Consider the following 17,522-nt stretch of genomic DNA (forward strand, 5'->3'; position numbering starts at 1 on the left):
AGATGGTGATTGTTACTGGCTTGGTTTGCCTCTGATGGCTTGTTCCCTGCAGGCAGACTAGTTTCTGTCTCGTGCAGGTCTGTTACCATTCTCATGACGTAGCCCAAGAAAAGCAAACTTTGAACTACCTGAAGGCCATGTGTGACTTGACCTAGGCATTGGCCATCCGTGGCTGGCCTGCCTCTTCCTCAGCTATGCACTGGCAACTCCCTGCCCCAAAACTTTCCTTTTCCCCTGTGTCCTTGTATCCTAATGTTTGCCTAGCGGTGTGTTAGAGATCCCCTGTCTGCTTTTCCTGTTGTTCTTTGACTGACTGTGTTCTTACAGACTTGGAGTTGAAATACTGTTGGAATAGAAGAGTGGACAGGGTTTCTCTTTCTGTTTCGCAGTTTACTGAAAGACAGCCCACATGGGAAGAGACAAAGTTTTGCTCTTGAATTTCAAAAAGCTATTCTCCCAGTGTTATCGAAGCTTGTCTGATGTGATTTGTATTGCAGGATGTATGGCTTAATCTTCTGAGTATTTTGCCTAAAAATAAATTTTCTGTGTGTTTCCTTGAAACTTTTGTGACCTTCTTAGTCAACTCTTTCTAGAAGCTTTAATTGGAAAGAAGTTCTCATGGAGTAATGTAGTGAATCAAACTGCTCCAGTTTTATAAGAAATTTAACCTGATTTTTTTTTTTTTAAAAAACCTTGTAGTCAGAAGAGACTTAGAGTAATTGCATTCCCTTTAACCACTGGGTTGCATACACTTTCTTCAGAGAGACACTGTCTGGCAACGTAAGTTGTCATAGCAGCTGAATTTGTCTGTAGAGCAAGTAGCAGTGTATTTGCTTTATAGAATGATTACTGTGATATTCAGGGGTTTTAATGGACTTTTAATCTTTTGGTTGTGTCAGCTCTGCATGTGCTGGTAGCTAACACTGCCAGTTTTCAGGAACTGTTTGTGGAACTTCCTTTAAGTTGGCTTCCTGTTGAGAGTGTTTAAATCGGAATTGGAAACCTTAAAGATGCACGGCATCAGGCTTTTTATTAATTCCCATTTAATGATCTCACTCTAACAGTGTGGAGAGTGGAGCCCTCTAAATCTAGACAGTGCTCCCTTATTCCCACCGGTCTAATTGAACATTAATTCTCTTGTTTCACAATCCTCTGAGAGATGAAGAGGGCCTAGATATATCTTATTTTAGAAACAATTTTTAGAGCTTACTTGCCAAATTCCCTGAGTCATCAGTTTAGCAAAAAGAGAACTGACATGGTAAGATGAAAATACCTACCAGAATTGTGGGGTTTTGGTGGCTAATGCGTTTTGGTTTTCTTTGTTTAGAAATTCTTCCTATATGGATCAGCCTTCTAGTGATGGTGAAACTGGAAGAAGACCACTCTAAGCAAACCCAGAATGAATCGGGTGCCAGGTGATGCAGAAAATGCTCACAGTAGCAGTGTGGAATCCTGTCCTTCCTTGCGCGATGTCCACTCCATCAACCCAGCACAGCTGATGGCAAGGATTGAGTCATATGAAGGCAGAGAGAAGAAAGGCATATCAGATGTCAGAAGGACTTTCTGTTTGTTTGTTACATTTGATCTCTTATTCATAACCTTGCTGTGGATAATAGAATTAAATGTGAGTTGTCTTTTCGGTACCCTTGGACTTTATTAATTTATTCACTCACTTCAGGAGTGGTTAATAAGTTGCTCTCTTCTATCCCAAATTACATGCTTTTTGTATCTATTTAAATTAAAGCAGCTTCTTACTTTTAAGCTTTCATGAACATAGTATCTACTCAACTGCATTGACTTTTAGTCATTAGGATACATTGTTTATTATCTTCTTATCATGAAACCTTTTGATGTTCCTGTAGTCTATGAACCACGCTGAAGAAACCATTGAAAATCTGGCAGCAAGTAAACAAAAATGTTACTGTATGTCTTAAAATTCACACTTCTTGTCAAATTCAAACAGGATTCCAGAGTTTGCCTTCTGAGTAACTCAAAAGTCAGTGATATTTCACTGACGTGCTAGTCTCTGGAAAGACTTCCAATGGCCAATACCTTTCTTTCACTGTAATGGATTTTCTTTGAGACGAACTTAGTATGCTATACATTGTCTATGGCAGGGTGCATTTAAATGACATAAACTCCCACAGTTGCCACCTTTTAACACCAGCATTTGTTATTTGGAAAACGAGGCAGTTCTGAAATTTCCAGAAAGTAATAGGATAGCTGATTTGTTATTATTTCGTAAGTAGCATCCAAGTTTTGAGCAGGGTTTTAAGCTGTATCTAAAGTATGCATTTAGGAAAGGACACACAGGGAAAATGGGAGGAATCCATTTTTTAGACAAGAAAAATCTTGAGTAAATGTTTTTTGTCAGCCTTCTTTTACAAGATAAATAACCTTGGTTATTGATCTGACATTATGAAGTTTCAGAAGCTGACTGTTCAAGTAGTTCATTGATATAGTGAAAAATACACTTTACGATTTAATTTGAGAAAGCAGACTTTGCTTGCTTGAATGGTGTAATTTTGGACTAGACTTCTGTTGTCTCTCTAGGTGGAAGGACTATTGTATCTAGTGCGTAAAGTTAGCTTGTCTCAGAAAAGCAGCATAGTGTTCTGATGCATTTCTTGTTTTAGGCCAGTTTCTCAATAGCACCTTCAACTAAGAGGAGCAGAGTCTGGGTTTGTATCTCTTGTCAAGGATTCAGAGTACAGGTTATTAAACTAGTGCTCTCAGAATGTTTAAGACTTTGTATAGAAAATGCTACCAACTCATGATGTTTTATTTTGAGTGCTGTAGCATTAAGGGACCTCAAGATCCTATGAGTTTTCATTGTGAAAGCTTTGTTTTAAGAAGAACATATTATGAACTGGAGTCCTGTACTGCCAAATGTCAGCGAGAATGAAAAACAGGTTTTTGTCTTTATAAGTCATAATATTAGAAGCCCTCATTTGCTATCTGGGATCTGACGCCTGGTTAGGGTTTTTTTGTTCTGTTTTTTAAATTAAGTTTAGTTCATTGGGAAGTCAAATAGCACTGCATTAGGACTGTCCGTCACTGGGACAGTGGGACTTCAGAATTGTTGACAGACTTCTGTAAGTATTGTTTTCTCTTTGTCACCATTATCCAGTGTGCTTAGGCGTAATTTATTTTTAAACACTTCAGGGAGTAGCTCCATGGCAGTTTGAGCAAACGCTAAATCAAGGCTGTCGTGGTTCTCTATTCATCCTTATGTTAACATGGTGCTCATGCAGCCACGCAGTGAACAGCTTGGAGGGGGGGACATTGATCTTCCTTATTTATGCTGGAAACAGATGATCACACCTGATGCAGTAGAGCAATGAAGGGGAAGCTATGTTTAGAAAGTTATTTGTCAGGTAGCCAAAGAGGGGAGGGAGAGGAGAAGAAATAGAAGAAATTTGGAGTTGGAGTGAATAGTCTCAGGAAAACACTGTCCAGCAGTATGGTTGGGAAAAGTGGAAGAGTCTAGGCTACATTGCTTTGAGAAGGTGAGCGTATGTTGTTGGTGTGCTTTGGTACCTCCTTTCTTTAAAACGATGACAGTAGTCAACCTCAATATTAAGCCTTCTGTTGGTGTTGTTTTCCAGTGCTTTACATAACTATTTCATGCAGTGCTTAGTTAATTGAGTTTAATATAAAAAACAGTAGGATATGGACACTAAGGTTTTTTGCTGCTGACTAAGGTATATACTCCTTTCACTTTTTCTGACCCAATACATGCTAAATTATTTTCTTACTAACCCAGATTGGACAGGAAAGTAACAAATCTTTCCACTGGAAAGAAACACAGTGACTAAGGAAGATGTAATTTTGAATCCTCTCGAGCAAATGAAAGAAGTAAATTTGGATATTAGTTATTTGTGGGAGAATGGTCTAATAGTTGCAGCTTATGTGTTTTTTGCCATGGCTTCTTTTGCTCAGCTCTTTTAAATAGCATGTGTGCTGATAAGAAAAAGATTTGGAGTATTAATTCAGTTACTGTTTTGTTTCCTATACGCTAACATGTGACTAACTAGAGCTAGTTTCTGGGTGGTTTTTTGATCAGCTGTTTTGATCCTCCTTATGAGACATAAAATGCTCTGTGAATTTGTGTAACAGACCTTACATTTAATCATTTCTTCTTTCTTCAACAACTTGTTCACTTTTATTTTGGGACAGTCTGAAATGTAGCTTGCATAGGCCAGGTGATAATCCTAAATTTCCACTTTGAAATTTGTATATAATCATGAAAAACAAGCAAGGACACTAATCTTGAAATTGACATTCTTAGCATATATGTCCTCTGTACTTAGTTTAACGATCTTTTTGTGCATCAGTGGGGAACTATTAATTTCACCTTTCAGATTTGTGTGTATTTTGGCTTCAGTAACTTCTGTTCTAAAGCTGTGTGTGGTGTTGTTTCTTTGTAGGTAAAAGGAGGCATTGAGACTACCTTAGAGAAAGAAGTCCTACAATATGACTACTCTTCTTCATATTTTGATATATTTGTAAGTGTTCTTTAAAAAAAAAAAAGAAAGAAAAAAAGCAGCAAACATATAGTTTTCCCACGTTTCTCCTTCCACAGATGTTTCCTAGTTTGAGTCCTGTGAAAGGGTTGATCTTTTCTTGATAATTGAAACTGGAAGGACTTGGGCCAAATTTCACCCTTCTAAGGGTTGCCCAGTTCTGCTTTGGCAGCAGGCTCATGGAGTCTGTGGATAGAGATGGTCAGGCACATTTAAATTGCATCCTCTACTTTTTGGGGCACGGAAAAGCAGATGAAAACCTCAGTTGAGAATGTGAGACTGATGTAACATAAAGATAATTCATTAAGAGAACAAGACCAATAGGCCTTCAGCTGTAAAATCATTTTGTTTAAACAGACGTTTTTGTCCTTCCACAGAAATAAGTGAGTTGCAGTGAGGAGAGACTTGTTCCAAGGTTGGCCTGTATAGGTCAGGTTTTTTCAGATGTCTGTGTTTCAACTCAAAACAGGGTTTTTTAACATTGTATTAAAAACAGATGACATGAAGTATGATTCTCCTTTACTATGTATAAGCACCTTAGGCACATGGGAGGCGCTCTACTGCATTAGGAAATTTCTCTGTGTTTCAGCAACGCTGTAGCTCTGTAGTTGCAATGCATTTTGCACTGCATGGACAAAGTTACTGATCTCAAGTAAAAGCTGTTTCTTTACAGTTCTTCTAAAGAGCCCCGTGTTTTTGCAAGATCATTAATTCTACCAGATCTTGTTTCCCTGGCCGAGATGAGTTGGTTTGGTATCAGTCATTTTATATTGATGACTATATCCAGAATCTCTCATTCAAACTGATGTAAAAACCCATCCTTGCTTCTGCATTGGACCATTTGCTGTGTCAAATGGAATGAGGTACTGGTACTAGATAGAAAAATGTCATAAGCTAGCAAACTATGCTACTTTTCCCTTTCTTTCTCATTATTTTGCTGGCACATTCTCCATGATACACGTTACTGCAGAAAGCAAAAAAAGTTATCTGTCAGTGTTGATGCTCTGGAAATTATTTTGCCTTGTAGTTGAACCAAGGGTTAAAAACAAGTAATGCAAAATAATAGACTTTTATTCCTTGGGAAGGGTCTAGGTCGTTGAATTCTGCAAAATGATTTGTGGGCTTATACAGGATTTCTTGTGTTTTTGCTACACATCACTGAAACATATATATTTGCATAAGATTAAATGGGTTCATTATACCTCTGGCCATGTCTGTCCTTGATTTCTCTTCATTTTAAGCATTTGTTTCACAGCTTTTAGATTCTGAACTCATCTTTTAAAACAAGTTGGAGGCAATCTAATATCAAAGAATAAATAGGGAAATTGAGGGTTAGGGTCCCTGATTCAGAAATCTTGTCTGTCTGCTATTGATTTAATTTTCTGGCCTAGAAATACCATAACTTACCTTTCTTTACTGCAGAGTATTTGGAACAGCTCGCTATTGCAGACATCTCCATAAAGAATAATTGATTGTTGTAACATTAATATTTCAATAAATACTAAAAAATTAGTAAGCAGAAAATTGTTTTTAAAAGTTTTTCCCATTTTCTGAATGCATTTGTGAAGTCTTTACAGTTTTTAATGATGTTCTTGTGCAGTACCATACCACTAAGATCAGTGAGATGCACAGTGATGCTCAAGGTGTTTGCTGGATTAACTGCATCTAGATTTAACTGCTTAGATTCCAGTCAGGTAAAATGATCGTGGACATACTTTGTGTAGCTTTCCTATGTTTCTAACTTATTTGTGGAATTGCACATGCTTGCATATTTGAGCCTATATAGGCATGTGAATGGTGCCATTTGCTTTACAAATGGGAAATTATGTTCTATTTCTGTTTTATAAGCACACATTCAAATTTGTTTCTCAATAACAGAACTTAGATTGTCCTGTTTTAAGTTGTTTTGTAAGCAGTTAGTATTTTCAGTGAGCTGAGAATCTTGTGGTTCTTCTGTGTTCTGAATTAACCAACAAATATTTTTTTCCTTTCTCTATAGCTACTGGCAGTCTTTCGATTTAAGGTGTTAATACTTGCATATGCAATGTGCAGACTGCGCCATTGGTGGGCAATAGCTGTGAGTAGTGGCCAAGCATAATGGAGTTTTAACTAGAATGGATCAAACAGACAAAATTTTAGATGTCTCTTAACGCTTGTATGTTAAGAATCATCTTGATGCTATATATAAAAATTCACTGTACAGTAACAGATTAAAACTTCTGTTCTGGAAGATTTTCAGCCTAAAGACAAGAATTTAATAGCACAGTGGGTGTGGTCCTTATTAGGCATCATGTTAATACAAATTGAAGACTTATTTTGAATCCAGTATGGATGGCTAGTTGTAACTGCTTGTTACCTCTGACTTGTTAATTAATGTTTGAAATATATTTGCATTTGAAATAGTGAACTGTATTCAAAAAGAAGAATTGGCGTTATTGTATCGGAGATCCAGTTGTCCATTAACTCCCACATTCTTAGCTTTTTAGAGTTCTAGGTGCCACCCAGTGAGCACAAGCACCTGTATTGCTTCATGCTCCAATACAAAATATTGAGTATGTATCCATTCTTAGAAAGGACGTTCTTGAGAACTGCAGGCAATCACACTGGATTGGAGCAAATATCTTTAATGCAGCTGTACAGTGTGGATGAGAAATAATGCAAAACTTGATGACAAATTCATACTTTCAGCAGTCAGTACTGTAGATTGTAAAACAGTAGGCATATTGCTGGCTTACTGCATTGTAAATCTTAGACTTTTTTTCCCTTACACTGTGGTAGGTGCATGTAGAACGTATTTATGTGTAACTTTCTTCAAGTGAATAGCATGCAGTTTGTTTAGTAGTCTGAGATTACATGCCATGGTTTCTTTGAAATTGTGTTACTAGCATGGCACAAACATGTAATAGTAACTGCTGCTCTGATTGTGTTTATTTTTAAGTGCACGCCTCTCAAAATCCCTTGTTCTTAGTTGTGTAGCTTTAGAGTATCTCTTTCAATGACATCCTCCAACTTGATGCAGTTGTTTCTGAGGTGGTGAGAGTGAACCCATCACGGTAGTCAGCAATTAGATATATAAAGCTTCACTGAAGGTTTTGCAGAAGCCATTAATCTTAGAATCCTACCTGTGCTTACCAGAAGCTAGTTAGGTTCTGCTATTATTTAAAGAATTGCTGGACCCAAATGTACTAATAGAGTTAGAAGCCTTGCTTAAGTGAACAGTACTTGTCCACTGCTTTTTTTGGTTTTTTAGACATTTTATTCAGCCTGTCATTTTTTAAATATCTCAGGGAGTATCAAGTCTTCGTAGTGATTCGTTTTTCACAATATCAGTATGTGAATTAGAATATTAACTCAAATTTACTCCTGCAACAATGTTTTGTTATTTGAAATGGATCTTCTGATTTGGATGGTAGTGAAAAACATTAGGAGCAATTGCTGTTTGCTTCTTTCCAAATACATAGAAAGAATATTTTTTTTAAAGGACTTGGTGAATAAAATACTGCATCTTCATTGTACAGTAAAATCACAATTTATATAACTTAGCATCTGTGTAGCATCTAAACTGCTTATCTGCTGTGTGGAAATCAACATTTGGAGATGTCCTTATTAAAAGTTATCTTTATTAAGGAGGTTATTTTCATAACACTTTCAAGTTAATTGTTGTCATACTTGTTATGTTTTATTAATCTATGACTTTGCTGTTGGTAAATATTTGAAGTTGCAACTGATAGATAATGGCAGAAGTGAGAAAGTAAATCCATTTATTAGTTTTAACTGTTCTTACCCTGTCTCTTTCAGTTTACAACAGCAGTGACCAGTGCCTTTTTATTAGCAAAAGTAATTATTTCAAAGGTATATATTCTAATCAAATGTTTGTTTTACTTTGTTGTTTTCTTGAAAGCAAGATTCTTCAGGGTAATTTCTGTAATGTTGTGTGTTTTTGTTTCCTTCAAGCTGTTCTCACAAGGTGCTTTTGGCTACGTGCTGCCCATCATATCCTTCATACTTGCCTGGATTGAAACTTGGTTTTTGGACTTTAAAGTGTTACCGCAAGAAGCTGAAGAAGAAAACAGTAAGCTTTTGATATTTCCCCTCAATCACTGCAGTTGGCAACGTTTGATCCCATGTTATCTGGCAGAAGAATGCTTCTTTCAGCTTCTCAGAATTTGAAGAGCTGTGGGAAAAATTAAATCATATGGCATAATTTTTCTTTTTCTGGAAAAGAACATATGCCTTCAAAGAAGTAGGGTTTTAATTAATTTAGGGAGGCAAAGTTAAAAGTTACAAGAGCCAGAGCAGCAATCTGTCAAGCACTTAGGAACGTATATAATTTTGTATTCTTAAGACAAAAATTTAACTGACTTGGGCTTGCAAAATTTTATTTTCTGGCTAATACATAGAATAAGTGTCTGGTTCCTCTTTTAGGAAGATTAGACACAATAACTAACTCAGTGGCACTAGCTCTTCTTTTGAGGTGGAAAAGGGAAAGCAAGGAAGTGTTGTGGAGAGTCTGCTTCATGCACAGACAGAATGAGACCAGAGCAAGTATGAATTTCAGACTCTTCAAGATGAGGCAGCAGGTCATCTGACGCTTGGTGTATTCAACTAAATGGAGGAAACCCATTGACTTAGTTGAAAGAGAATATTGCTTGAGTGGTGAGGAAAAGAAAGCATAGATTTCTGCTACCGATGTTTTGTTAGTTTCAACAGCAGGAGAGTAATTATACAGCAAACCTGTTTGTGCATCATTACCTGAAATACAATCTGAAACTCTGCTGGAAGGGCATGTTTTCCTCTTAGGTAAGAACAAAAACTTTACGCAGGCATGGATACCTCCATTTTTTTTTTTTTTTTTAGTGCTCTGAAATGCAATCTTTTACTTTGATCCCTACCCTCTTCCTTTCTACCACTCCAAGAAAGAAGTTGGTTAAATGAGTACACTGGATTTTGCCTAGAGAAAGGGAAACTTAGGGTAAATTTTTTTTCTCTTTTGATGGGGTGAGGAAATACAGCTGCATCACACTTTTATCTCAATAGATAAGAAATCTAACCATTTCAGAGACTTTTGCATTTTTTTTATACTGAATATTCATAGACAAAGAAAGTATTTTATACATACACATGTAAGTACTTGATGATCATGTTCATAAATTTGAGATATTATTGTTAAATCCCTGTGGGATTCAATGACACTTTCTTTTTCTTCATTCCTGCTGAGCTTGAAATAGATGGTATTAGAAATATATGCTTTTTAGTTGAACTCTGCATATTTTTAAAAAAAGATGGGGTTTCACTGAAAAGTGCTGATTTTAAGCAATTAAGTTAGATAAATGATAGGCACATTTGGATTTTGTTGTGTGGTGGTACTTATATAGTGCCTTATTGCTTTTAAATCTGAGGCAGATAATGAAAACAGAGTTTAATAGTTTTTGCTTTTTGACCAGGTATTTTTCTGTCATATCTCTAGTGGGAGTGGAAGCTGACTTTTTTCCATCTTACTGTTTTGTTTTAAAAAAACCCAACCAAACAACAGCAAAAAAACCCCACCACAGCGATTTTCTGCCTAATGCAACAGTGCTCATAATTTGGAGATGTTTTGTCTGTAACTTAAAAAAAAAAAAAAGAAGAAGAAGAAAAAAGGGCAAAACTGTCTTTCCACTGAAGATTTCCAGCTCTAAAAGTTTCCTTCTGTGAGCAGGATTTAAAGCTAAAATCCAACCAGTATCTGTCTTCTAGTATCTTGTGACTCATTGTTAAGTATGGAGACTGACCTTCCTCTTTTGGACAGAGTGGAAATAAAAGTAAAATAGATGTCATCTTTGGAGACTTTGAACTGGTTAATAAGATAAATTGGTATGTAGAAATAATAGTTTGAGTTGGAAAGAGATTTTTTTTTTTTTAATAACTGCTGGCTACCTCAAGTAGCTCTTCTGGTTCAGTAAAACATCAAGGTTTTCTTTTTTTTTTTTCTAATCAGTCTTCATGTAGCAGAGAGTAAAGGATGGAAGTTCAATAGCCTTGTTGACCTAAAATGCCATCTTTGCCCTGTTATTATCAGAAGACCTGTTGACGGCAGTAAGGATGAGATGAATTAGCTACTCTCCCAACCCCTTTTGGTTTTTTTGTCCTCTGTTAAACACACCGGAATAGCCCCATGTCATTTCCAAATAATCTTCCTGATTTTAGATGAAATCGAGCCAAAAGGAGTTGAAGGTTGGAGTAGCTAGGTATGTTGAGACAGATAGGTGAAAGCAAGCCATTAATGAGGAGTCTTATAGTGGCAAAGTGAGAAGATAATTTATTTTGTTAGGCATGACAGCTCACTGATCATTAAAAATATATTTCAGAGTTTTAGTTAGCCAGTGAATGTTGATGAATTTACATACGGCATCCTAATCATGCACTTGCACATAGTAGAAGAAAGGATTCCTTAATTCATGTGTACAGTACCTCTGTTTTGCTAGAGTGTGTCTCCTTAGCTGCCTGAAGTTATATAGAAGACATAAATGTTAAATTAACAGTTTGCTTTTTTCCTGACATATTTATTTGTAGAAGTAACTTGTTAGGAATGCTAATATAATACATCAATTTTTAAGGTTCTTCATCAATACTTGATCTTTAAGAGGTTATGTGATAGCATTGAGGATTTGTTTTTTTGTTTTGCTTCCTTTTAGGATTTTTGATAGCACAGGATGCTTCTGAACGAGCAGCTCTTCTTCACCCAGGAGTCCTCTCTGATGGGCAGTTCTACTCTCCTCCTGAATCTGTAGCAGGTAGTTACGTTCGTGTAGTAAATGATTTTTCATATTGACATTAAAATGCATATTTCACCTCCTTCAGAGGGTGAGGCGGAGGAAGGGTGAAGGGAAAAATTATATTTTAATTTTTTAAATGAAAAGTGTACTTTACAATCCTAAAATGAAAGATTCTTTTTTTATTCAGTAATTCAGTTTAGTTACTACCTATCAGATGAATTACAATACATGTAGTTAGTGCGGCTTCTGACATGCCCCAAAGGTGTTAAAATCAAGGTAAGTCTGAAAGAAAATGGTACTGCAACTGAAAGGAGGCAGTTACTGTTTGCTTCTGCCATCGATGATCGATCCTTATGGATCCCTTATAACTTGAGATATTCTATGATCCTGTGATCTCTTATCTGCTAGCAAGAGTGTTTATGCAGCAATGCACTAATTAATCCAGCCTAAACTTGGAGCTTTACAGTATCTTGGGATAGGCAGTGAACCTGAAACTGCTCTAAAGCAAACTGAAATGTTAGTCATAGGCTCTTTTCCTTTCTCATAACAAAAAGTCCTCTCTGTATAAAAAGTCTAGCTGTGTGGGTATATTAAACTGAGGGAAAGTGTTAATGACATCTTAGCTCTGCATATCGTGTGCTTTGTTCTAGTTGAGGTATGAGCTGAGTAAATAAATACTGCAAGATTTAAGAATGTGTTTGCAGGCATTTCAAGGAAATGAGTCATTTCTGTATGGGTTGAGTGGATTTGAGTTATTCGAGGACGCAGTTTGAACCCCCAAATCCTATGTCAGCATTTTTACCCTAAAATGTAGATCTCTTCTGTAAAGCTGTGCTGTATTATGCAATATATTTAAAATATTAATATCTGCTAATTGCTACAGATACATTTGCCTGTCTTGCATTATAAAGTTGTACACGTTGGTGATATTTTTCAGTTTAATGGCTGTCTCTATGGTTGCTGAGTGTCTTGGCATAATAAATGACTTAGAGCTCCATCTAGGGATGACAAAGCATTAAGACAATGTCGAGTATAATGATTCAAAATTAAAATGTATTTTACTTAAAGCGGTGAGTCTATCTTGAGGAATAATGGTTGGAAGTATTACACTGGATTCAGCCTGGGATTTTTTTGGCAACAGAATATACAGTGTGAGAGGAAGTGTAAGTGGAGCTAACACATTGTCCTTGGCAGTTTGGCTGGGTCACTGTTGCATGTGCAGTGAGCTATCATGCTTCAGGGTGTGTGTGGTGACTACAGGTATATGACTGTGCCATTGCTTTCAGCTTATTGAACGGATGCTTGTCACCTGGATTTCAGTAACAGCTCATGTGCCTTTTCCCTAGTCTGCCCTAACTGCCAAGTAAATTTGTTTAAGCACCCTTTATGGATATGAGAAGCAAAAGAAGCAGTCAAATTAATATATTTGAACTAAACACACACACTGATAGTCACAAATTATTCTGAAACTGCGAGGTGATGTACAGTAAAAATAGCTCACAATTAAAAATATTTTTTTCAAAATTCTGTGTTTCTTTCAGATAAGACAAACTATGGATTGTTCTAAAAGAGCAATTTTTGGACAATTGCCTTACATATTGATTGGAAAAATATTTAGAGATAAACTGTTCCCCATGATCATGCAGAGGGGAATAAACCCCTCTGCTGATATGGCAAAATGTCTAAAAACAAATCTTTGCTGTCAGGAGGTGACATTTAAAACAGGCTCTGTTGGAAATTTCAGCATATTTATCTTTTTGTCTTCCTTGAAGATGTGCATATGCAGGGCCATACCCTTTTCCATCCACTTCTTTATATGGGTTGACCCTTCATCTTCAACGTTAGACTTGGTTGCCAAGTAATCATTCCGGAGGTAGCAAGTGGAAAATCAGCCTCGAAAGAGTAAATTTCTACAGTTTCTATACAATTTGAGCTTCAAAATGAAAGGCAGGTACGCTATTCCAAGAAAGGAAAGGACTTCAGAGTAGTTCTGCCAAAACGCTTAACACCTTTGTCTTTCTTTTTTTATTTCTTTATGGGAGGGAATGTGGGTTCATAGTTCAGCTTTAAATTGATGGCAAAAGCCCAAGTAAGTCTCCCAGGCATTTTATCAAAGACAGTTCTTTACTCAACTTCCCCCCCACCCCCCGCTGTGGGAGCCTCATTTAAACTGCCCAAGACCAGTATGGTGAAAATAATTTATTTTCTCAGTCATCCCTGACAAGGGCTGACTGCTGCAAGGACTGACTGCCACCTCTGATGTGGGCAGAGACATCTGCAGCTTGGATTGGATCTCCAGAATTGCGTGTGAGTCAGCGCTGCTCACCCTGCTTGCTTGGTATCTTCTTGCTCTCCCTGAAACAACTGATCCATCAAGCCACCTTCCTGCAAAGCAGTGCTTCCAGCAGGAGCTGTCTCTGGGCACGTAGCCCTGTGACCAGCTAAGCTTTCTTTTCGGGGCCATCCAGGGCTTTGTCACAGCAGAGAGCTGAGAACAGGCAGCGGACAGACCAAGGAGAAGAGAACTGGGCAGGGAGAGGCAGAGGGAGCTGTTTGGTTTCTGGCTTAGAGTGAGACAATCTCTTGCCAGAACACTAGATACAGAAATTATTAATCTGTAAAGCAGTATTTCTGGCTGCTTTTAAAGTGTCTTCTGAAGTTGTCTTCCAAAGGGCAGGATGTAGCAATTGGGAAAATCTGCTTTTCAGTCAGCAAATGTGGAGTTGATTGTCTGAGTGTGGTAGTGTGAAAACTTGAAGCACTTGCTAACTGAATCTGTTGACAGGGTAGGTGTTTCAAGAATGATCCCAGTGCTGGGGTTTGGGTTTGATAACTGTTAACAAAAACCCTTCAATACAAAACATCTGAAAAGATAAGAAATCTAAAATTAAAAGTAAATATTTTTATGGAAAATAGTTGCTTTGAATTGCCTTTTGATAAGCCATTACTAGTGATGGATTGCTTCTTTGCCTTTTTCTTTCCCTTTTCTCTCAACTGATCTAATAGCATTCTTGTCTTCCTTTTCAGGATCTGATGAAGACTCTGAAGAAAAACAAGACAGTGAAAAACCAGTTGTGTAGCAAATATGGAAAAAGCAGGTATGTTCCTTTGCATCAAACCCGAATAGTCCCAAAAATATCTTTTTCTTCTCAGTTCCTTCCCAAATAATTGGAACGGTGGGCTAACTCTTAGGAGTTCACTGTCTTTGAACCCAGTCTGTCTGTCTCAGCAACCTTCAAGCAGGAAGTCCTGCCAGGCTCTTGAGAGCCTCTAATTGGGGTCCTCTGCTGCTGAGTTCTCATTACCTGGGGCCCAGGGGTCTGAGAGCTGTTCTGGAGTGTAGTGTAAAAGGCTGCAGGCTTGGGATGGAACACCCCTAGCATTTATTTGTTGGCTGTCTTGGAAGGGAAAACGGTGGAACAGATGAGTAAAAGCTCCTTTTTTTTTTTTTTTTTGGAAGTGAGAACAGATTTCTTTCGAGATGGCAATGCAAGAGTGCTAGGAAGAGATTTGCTTTTAATTTAGGTCTAGGATGAATATACTCATCTTGAAGATTGCATGGGCAAAACTACTTTGCTATTTCCCCTCCTCAGTCTGCTTAATACCAGAAATGGGTCACACTGGAGCACCTGCGTCTTAAACTTTTTGTAGTGTACTTTGGTTAAATATGAGAGATGATTTCCTTATTTTGGAAATTACTTCATGTACTTTTGGAATTATCTTGCTCCATGCTTTCACTTCACCACACGTGGCAAAGCTCAAGCTAAGGGAGGTATTAAATGTTCTTGAGAAGCTGAAGCTTCTGATTTGAAAACTTTGGATGACTTTTTTTCAGCCTCCCTGCTTTCACTACCTGTTTTCTCGACTTGCATCTTCATTCATCCTGACTTGTGTAATCTGTTACAGAAAGAAATCTCTGAGGGAAGTTGTTGGGGTTTGAAAACTGGCTGTGGCTGACTTGCTGGTGGAGCTGCTGACAGGAGAATTTATTCATTAGAAAGCAAAGGGAATGGTTCCCATGTACTGTAATACCTCACAAAGTACCTTGTTGACATATGTATATTAAGTTGCCTCCCAGGTGGTATGAAAATATTTGTCCACGATGTATTTTATTATTCAGTGATTCCTGAAGTTGATCTTCTAATGACTAGGTAATTACTGGGAAGTGTTGTCTTGTGTACCTAATCAAGAGACTGGTAATATAATGAAGTAAAACTTCTCTATGGTGGAAGTATATTTAATGATTGTTGGGACTCACTAGGTAAAATTATTTTATGTTATTGCAAATTTGTCATTAGTTTAATGTTTACTTTTTTTTAACTCCATGCATTTTCTTTTTTAATGGATATGTTCACTTTCTAAAATAAAAACCTTAAAACAAGGGTAATGCATTATGATACTTTGTTGCTTTACTGACTGGAAATCTGCACATACCACTCCTTTATTTCTTGTGGGGTAAGGATTCCAGTTTGCACAGCATTTGTGCAGGATGTGTTACAGGGTTGTTTGGCTGCCTGCAGGGATGCAGTGTTAGCGGTATTGGAACATCATTTCTGTGTTGCATATGCGATATCAAAAGGATGCTAGGAGCTTTTTGAAAGAACTTAGTTCCCACTCCTGTACTGGTGGTGGATGTTCTTCAGGTTCAAGGAGGAAACTGGAGTAAGCGAGCATTTGCAAACGCTGGTATTACCCCAGGAGTGAAAGGAAGGTAGTCAATCGTTCAATTTAGGTGTGTAAGTATAAGATATGTATTTTCAGATACAGATATTAAGTGTTAACTGATACTTGATCAAAAAAGTTTTAGGTAATGCACTAATTCTTACCTAAAGAGGAATATAAGTGTTGTTGCTTTCCTTATATGGCCATTAGGTTTTATTAGCAATCTGCACAGCAAATATTAAGTACCAACGTATTCTTCATACAGATGGACTATATTGCTTTGTGATATTTCCATTGCTGTGGAACAGAAGCATAGCGGTTAGAAGAGAGGATGGGCTGTGGTCTTATCTGTTCCAAACACAGCTTTTCCTTGAAGCAGTAGTGACTCTTTCAGTTTACAGGATTTTTCTACTAAAAGCACAAACCAAAAGTTTGTTTTGTTATACCAAACATAAACATGGCAAATGTAAGGTAAAGATTTTGCAAGCCTCTCCTAAACCAGCATGTTTTTCTCCAGTGGTGCATGGTTCAGGTTCTCTGTATATAGAGTTAAATGAGATGCCCCATTTGCATACATGGGTAGTTTGCCAAGGAAAGTTTGCCAGCAAGGTAGCTTGCCTTTGGCACATCCACAAACAGTTCTAGTTGCTGCTGTGAGAGGTTCTATCTCCTGGAAATCTAAAAGGCATCAGTTATGGTATAGAAAGGAGTTAAAACACTCAATCTGAAATTTTGTTCACTCCTCTCAAACCTACCTGTAAATTATTATTATTTAATTGTTCATTAAATTGTTCATTAAATTGGAGACAGTTGTAGTTCAGTGATCACTGATCCTTGTCTGTGCCACTGACTCTTTGCATTCACTTTGTCTATTTGTTCAGAAGAAACCATCAGGGTCTTGATTAGTTGTTCTTACAGTGCCTATTCTGAAGATAAAGACTACTTTGGGGGTTTTGAGAGCATTCACATGTGCAAAACATCTGCTAAAACCTCACTGGGCATATGGTGGAGAGCACACCTGCTTGTAGTTCACTTCCTCTAAACCACCCCACTGAAGCTGCAGCATGGCACCAAGGGCTTCTTTGTGACAATTCAAGTTTGTGATTGTCTCAGGGAAGGTTAAGGGTCAAATTAAACCTCCAGCATTTTTTTTCCTGCCTGAGCAAGACTAATGGCTTCCTTTCACACTGAAGCCTGTAGTGTCAGCTGCAGCTCTTTGAGATGAACACCATGTGCATGCCTATTTGCTATCTCCCAGAAGATTCCTGTTTCCATTTTCAGACTCCTTGATTAAAAGGGAGGGGATTTGCCTTATTCCAGCAAGGGCTCTGAACTATTACAGGACTAGCTCTGCAGTAACAGCTGATTTTAAGTGCTTTGCATTTACATTCCCATTGCAGGTACTGTCACACAACAGTCATTCTTAGACCTCCTTTTGTTTTATCTATATTGCTTTCAAGAAGCAAGCCGAGTTAATTGAAACATGAGTACTTTAAGTTAAGCTCTATCCTCTTTCACAATTACTTAACCCAATTAGTTTTCTTCAGCAGAAGCTGTATTCTATTAGCATATTGCTTAA

At 37.4% G+C, this 17,522-nt stretch overlaps 1 protein-coding gene and 1 long non-coding RNA gene across 7 annotated transcripts in view; one reads left to right on the forward strand and one right to left on the reverse strand.

Annotated features, from left to right (window-relative positions):
- Positions 1-16,748, forward strand: part of STARD3NL (STARD3 N-terminal like) — a 31,976-nt gene extending 15,228 nt beyond the window's left edge. For 2 of the 6 annotated variants that reach the window (XM_030010574.1, XM_030010575.2), the window contains exons 3-9: positions 1,328-1,624; positions 4,431-4,508; positions 6,526-6,603; positions 8,325-8,378; positions 8,481-8,598; positions 11,201-11,299; positions 14,309-14,379. In XM_030010574.1, the coding sequence (XP_029866434.1) occupies positions 1,400-1,624; positions 4,431-4,508; positions 6,526-6,603; positions 8,325-8,378; positions 8,481-8,598; positions 11,201-11,299; positions 14,309-14,361 (705 nt within the window). In that variant the 5' untranslated portion in view covers positions 1,328-1,399 and the 3' untranslated portion in view covers positions 14,362-14,379. Of the gene's footprint in view, positions 1-1,327; positions 1,625-4,430; positions 4,509-6,525; positions 6,604-8,324; positions 8,379-8,480; positions 8,599-11,200; positions 11,300-14,308; positions 14,380-15,183 lie in introns of those variants that run through there. The other 4 variants (XM_030010576.2, XM_030010577.2, XM_030010578.2 and 1 more) reach the window with 4 other exon arrangements.
- LOC115339934 lies at positions 16,142-17,521 on the reverse strand. Its single transcript, XR_003922872.2, has 2 exons — positions 16,699-17,521; positions 16,142-16,240 (listed from the first exon to the last, which is right to left on the reverse strand). It is a non-coding gene; the product is annotated as an uncharacterized LOC115339934 (long non-coding RNA).
- Position 17,522: the final 1 nt, after the last annotated feature.

Source organism: Aquila chrysaetos, chromosome 3 (genome assembly GCF_900496995.4).
Source record: "Aquila chrysaetos chrysaetos chromosome 3, bAquChr1.4, whole genome shotgun sequence".
Lineage (NCBI taxonomy): Eukaryota > Metazoa > Chordata > Aves > Accipitriformes > Accipitridae > Aquila > Aquila chrysaetos.